Source organism: Xiphias gladius, chromosome 3 (genome assembly GCF_016859285.1).
Source record: "Xiphias gladius isolate SHS-SW01 ecotype Sanya breed wild chromosome 3, ASM1685928v1, whole genome shotgun sequence".
In the NCBI taxonomy this organism is placed as follows: Eukaryota; Metazoa; Chordata; class Actinopteri; order Istiophoriformes; family Xiphiidae; genus Xiphias; species Xiphias gladius.
In genome coordinates, this window is record NC_053402.1 from 1894745 (window position 1) to 1900566 (window position 5822).

At 38.6% G+C, this 5822-nt stretch overlaps 1 protein-coding gene across 1 annotated transcript; it reads left to right on the forward strand.

Moving 5' to 3' along the window:
• Positions 1-1860: 1860 nt before the first annotated feature.
• si:dkey-204f11.64 (uncharacterized protein LOC100537752 homolog) lies at positions 1861-4865 on the forward strand. Its single transcript, XM_040121967.1, has 3 exons — positions 1861-2115; positions 4115-4243; positions 4431-4865. Exons 1-2 carry the CDS (start codon positions 1945-1947, stop codon positions 4238-4240), a joined length of 297 nt encoding a protein of 98 aa, XP_039977901.1. The 5' UTR covers positions 1861-1944; the 3' UTR covers positions 4241-4243; positions 4431-4865.
• The last annotated feature ends 957 nt before the right edge of the window (positions 4866-5822 follow it).

The window sequence follows — 5822 nt, forward strand, 5'->3', positions numbered from 1 at the left end:
CTCTCACGCACAAATGTACAGATAGTCATCCCAGATTCACAGATTGGCCAAATTCTTATCAGTCACTGAAGTGCAATAACAAAACTATCAAGATAATTCCATGTGTAAATTATAACAATTATACAAGACACACAAACATCAGAATAAGTGACAATAATGTAACAATCGTGGATAAATATTCCAAATATTTAAAATGGGCAATTTCTCCAAAGGTCAAAGAATTAGAGTTTAAAATGATTCAAGGATATTGTCCAGAAGCAGAAACGCTAGGAAATAGATCTGGATTTGAGGTTGACCCCTGTTGTTTCTGTCTCGAAGAACCTGAAACTCCTGAACGTCTTTTCTATCCATGTCCAGTGACGATCATGAACCTTAATAACTGGCAAGGTATTAAAATGGAAAAACAGCACAGCATTTGACACACGCCAGATTCTAATACACAAATATAAGCTCTCCAAAGAAATATCTGATATGGTCAATATTATCATAATTATGGGTAAATATCACATTAATTCATGTAGATGGAAAATTAGAAACACTAACTAACTTGGTTTGGAAATATAATAATATATAATATTATTATTAATATAATAATTATTTTTCTTCTCTACAAATATTAGCTGATACTCACCAGTCAGTACAAAAAATGGTCATACTAGGTCACAACGTCTGGCGTTTTGACCAAGATGGATTGTTTTTGTTTTGCATTTTTTACTCGTGTCATCGGCTCTGCCACGCGGGTCATCTGTGTGATGTGTTGATAGGGTCTCAAGATATAAGTCATTTGTGGTACAATGGTATGTTCAGCTGTGGACACAAATCGAGTTGAGGACTCTTACATTGACTGCTAGAATGTGAAGAAGCCCTGCCTTAAGTATATTTATGTTATTATGTACTTGTACTATTATTTTATTTTATTCGTATATATCTGTGTATCTGTTTTCATTCATTGTCAATATAGCCTCGCTCTTTTGAATCTGTTTATATTGTTTTGAGGAATCCAAAATCTGTATTGCTACTGGAAATTGTATTTTGCTGAATTGTTGTAAATAAAATTTTTAAAAAAGAAAAAAATATATTTCTATTACTTTAGAATATTAAAATACTCAGTGGATCACAGAATAGAGCATGTAAGGTAGAAATCCTCCACAGAACAGCTCCTAAATTCCAGCAAATAAATAGCTAAATAAAAAAATAAAAAAACAGCACAGACAATACACAGTCATGTAGATCCCCTGCTGCTTTCCAGCTGCAGTTTAAATCCACAGTCCTGGATGAGATTTAAAAGCAGAAAGAATAGCTGTTCAGAGTGGATTTTGTTCTTAACTTTTAAAACCTCCACTATACATTTGTGACAATGTGGACTCCGCACGTTGTTGCTAACTGAATTCCCAGGACTATAGAGAGTCAGGCTGTGCGCAGAGTTGAAAACGTGTCTTCGGACAGTTTGGGTCAACTTATTCCTACAGTTACTAACTACTTTTCAGCAGATTCAATAAAAAGCAAAAACTGCGTCAAATAATGCAGTAGCACAGCAGATCTGCGGCCACTGCCTGATTATTATGGTTCTAGACATCTGAGTAATGTAAACCCATTTAATTATTGCCATTCACTCTTAACCAGCTGTTCTCGGAGTAAAACATTCATGTTGATGTTGATGTGATTTCTGGTGGATTTTGTGAGTCCATTTATTCAAGTACTGTACTGAAGTAGGGTTTTGAAGTGCATGTACCATATTGGAATATTTCCCTTTCTCTGCGTCTGCTTTGCACTTCGGCTCCACCGCAGCGAATTCTGCCTCCGCCAATAGAAGCGACTTCATTGAATCCGATCAACAACCCACTATGTCCTCTGGCGCAGCCCGTGAGTCGGTGTGGGCGTGGGGAGTTGGAAAAGTGAACGAATGGGCTTTTTTTCTTATTTTGAAAGTTTTGACCGGAAGATATGTTTTATTACAGCCTAGAAGTGAGCGATCGGGGCAACGAACTGCTTGGTCAGTTTCTCTGTTATTTTGACTCAGTCATGTCAAACAACAGCGCCGCTAATAGCAGTTTAGTCATCGCCCAGAAAGCAGTGAAACAGCTTCGTCTAGAGGCCAGCGTCCACAGGATAAAGGTATGTACATGCGGCTCAAAACTTCCATTAAACTCTGCCTTTTAAACTCTCCTGCGCGCACGACTCCGGCTCTGAGGCGCAATACGACCTGTAATGTGGCGCGTCCTGCTACTAATTAGTCTGCCAAGCTCTGTTAGTCGCTCTTCAGACTCGGGCCTTTTATAAATTGCCAGTCAACTCAAAACCCGTTACAGTGTAACAGTAAGTAGCCTACAGTCGAGCAGACAATCTGTCCTGAATATTCTGAATGTAAGTCTGCTCAAATGCATCTTCAAGAAAATTGTATATAATTCCAGTAGGCCTAAAATATATGGCCTATGATTGTGCAGCACATCTATGATTGGGTAAAATAACTGTAAGGGTTAAAAGCTGCTTGCTGTTACTAAAAAACTAGCTTAAACTGTAACCGTCTCTTATTTAAACTGCAGAAAAAACTTCACCCATATCCTGGAGTGCAGTGAAACTAGCAAACAGACCTTTCTGTGCTAGTGCAGCACAGTGATAGCTTTGTTGATTGTGCTGCTGTGTGACTGGTGTGATTGTTGGGCGGCTACTTATTTTAGAACAAAAGTCAGACAAGTTCGCAGTAAGCTGTGGGGGACAGGCTCCCAGGATCAATAAATCACAGATGAATTTCACTCACTCTACAGATTACTGCAATAAGTTATAGTGCAAACCGTCGTGTCTTTAAACAACCACTGAAGCCTTGAATCGGTGATATTGTCAAGATGAAAAAAAACCTTACACAATGAAGGTTCAGGTGATTACTATGCTGTGACACAAGGGGAAGTTTAAAGCGACAACCTCTCACATTTTTGTATTATGTCTATGTCATATATCATAGCCCATGGCACTCTCTTTCACTGATGGCTTTCTAATATTGGTACTACCTTAGAGCGAGCCCGTGTAACTCGTGAAAGAAGAGATAACACAATCTTCCTCTTACAAATGAAAAGTAAAATTCATAATCTATTAAACACACCCTTGCTCAAGTCAGCGCACGCAGAGGTTTTGCCGCTACAGCTTCACTTGGTCTGTTATTCAATTCAATTTATTCAATTCAGTTTTACTTATATAGCACCAAATCACAGCAGACGTTGTCTCAGGGCACTTTTCATGTAGAGCAGGTCTAGACCGGACTCTTCATAGTTAGATTTTCAGAGACCCGACATTCCCACATGAGCAAGCACTTGGCGACAGCGGCAAGAAAAAACTCCCTTTCAACAGGTAGAAACCTTGAACAGAACCAGACTCATGGTTGGCTGTCATCTGCCCCGACCGGCTCGGTTGGGGGGGGCAGAAGGGAGGAATGAGAACATAGCACAGTAGACTTATAACATAAAAGATGTGTAACTATAATGAGACTAATAATAAAATTAATAATTGTAATAACAGGGTGAATAATAGTACTACTAAAACTAAATATGATAATAGATGATAATCATAATAACTGAAGCAGTGGGTGTTGAGCAGGATCATGGGGGCAGTAGGTGGTTTGCAGTCAAAGATCCAGACTCTCTAGCACCAGGGGTAGAAAAACCTGCAGAAAGCGACAGGCGGAGAGACGAGAAAGCACAAAACTACGGGAGAGAGAAGAAGTCAAGTTAGTAACGAGCATTGATGGGATATGAATGTGTACAGATGGAGAGCAAGAGGAGAAGAGAGGAGCTTGGTGCATCATGGGAAGTCACCCAGCAGTCTAGGCCTACTACATTGTGTTCACAGTGGCCAGTGTTAAGCCAGTTATTTGTTGATGGTTTAAATCCTGGATATTAATATGGGAATTTTGGCCACATTGACGAAATCAGGGAGTGCACCTTTAAAAGTTTATTTCCCGTTGTTATTGTACAGCCGCTACACTTTCATATAAATATAACAAAATGTTCACATAAATGACTAGGCATCATCAGGCTCTTGATGTGTTTATATAATATCCTCACATAATATTTTAATAAAATAATATCCTTAAAAATATTCTGATGCACTGAATATTATTCAGGTTTCTCAGGCTGCTGCAGAACTGAGGACCTTCTGTTTGCAAAATGCCCACAAGGACCCTCTCCTCACTGGGGTGCCCTCCAGTGATAACCCTTTCAGGCCTCCCAAGTCATGTGTCCTGCTATGAGGAGTGAGTGTTCCTCAATTCTCTTTGCCTGAATTGACCAGTTATTTTTTTTATATTCAAAAATTATTTTCTTTTTTCCCCTCTGATTCTTTTTCTACTGTACCTCTTGAAACTGCCGAACAATGAACGTGCTGTCTTTTAGAGCATAAGACACATCCCTTAAAGCAAATTTGATTTCTTGTCTTTTTAGGACGGAAGGAGTGAAAAACACTCAGATGCCTCATCATTCCGATGTGGGTTTCTGTCATGTGCCCCACTGCCTATGAAGATAAAGAAGTCAAGACCATTCATACACTCTCTCTCTCTCTCTCTCTCTCTCTATCACACATACATCCTTGTTGGTATTTCAATTATATTTAGTACTATGTGTTTGTCTGTGCTTTAATAATGCAAGCTATTACTGGTTTCATTTTTTTCTGTGTTCAGGATTCAGGGGTTTATACTATGGTAGGTTTACACAACAAACCTTAATGCCAGTATGGAAACCTGATACACTCCTATAGTTGATGGATAATTTCTGATCTTGTTGCTCGCAGAGTGAACACATGGTCCAGTTCATACAGTTCAAACAATCTCTCTCAACGTCTGTGCAATTTTATAAATCACCATTAAAAGTTACCATCTGCCTGTTTTTGTCATCTGTGACTGAAGCTGTATCTTCCATCTTCTGCTATATCTATTACATTAAATATACCAAACATTACTGATGAAAAATGATTTCACTTGAGGAAATGGGTTTAAATGACACTTGTGTTTATGACTTTCTGGTAAAATAAGGGCACATAAATTATCTTTTTTTAAAGTTGGAATTCAAGTGCTTTTACAATCAAAAGCTGAATAGCTGACAGTTGGGATCAGAAGCAACTGAAAGAGACAAAAAGAAAAAAAACCAAAAGAAAAACTAGATTCCTGTTAGACATAATGCAGCATAATGCTTTACAATGAACACAATTCATAGTGTCGTGCTATTAAACCTGCAAACTTATCTATTTATCTATCTATCTATCAGTGTGTGTATTTTTATATAATATAATCACACATTAAATTATTACCACAAAAACTATCCTTTTTTGGTTCTTTGCTGGTTTTCTTCTGGTGGGATGTTATTCACTAATAGGATTGGGGATTCTTTTCTCATGTTTTATGACATTGTCATACTTACTGTTACTGTTGTAATACTGCTTTTGCACTGTATTGCTCTAAGCAATTTGTTTTTGACTGACTGTGATATAGCTTTCTCATATACGCATAGCTTTGGTTTTTGAGGTACCCATTTCTGAGATTTCTGCCTGCACCCAAATATAAAGGACGTGAATTTCATTTGTGGTTCTCGCAGCATTTGGAGAAAAGCCAGGAATGAATCCAGGAAATTATTTCAGATTTTAAAATGAAAATCTTTGAGAGCCCCTGGATTGTACGCAGTCGTGACATATGCCAGCTGTGTTTACACAATACCCGCTTTAACCCTCCTGGTGGCGCTGTTGGAGCGGCTTATCACGTTAATGCTCAGCCTGCCTCCGGCAGAGAGCAGTGCGTGGTTGGATGTGAGCGCCACCGACCTGTCTCGACTTCCAGATCGAAG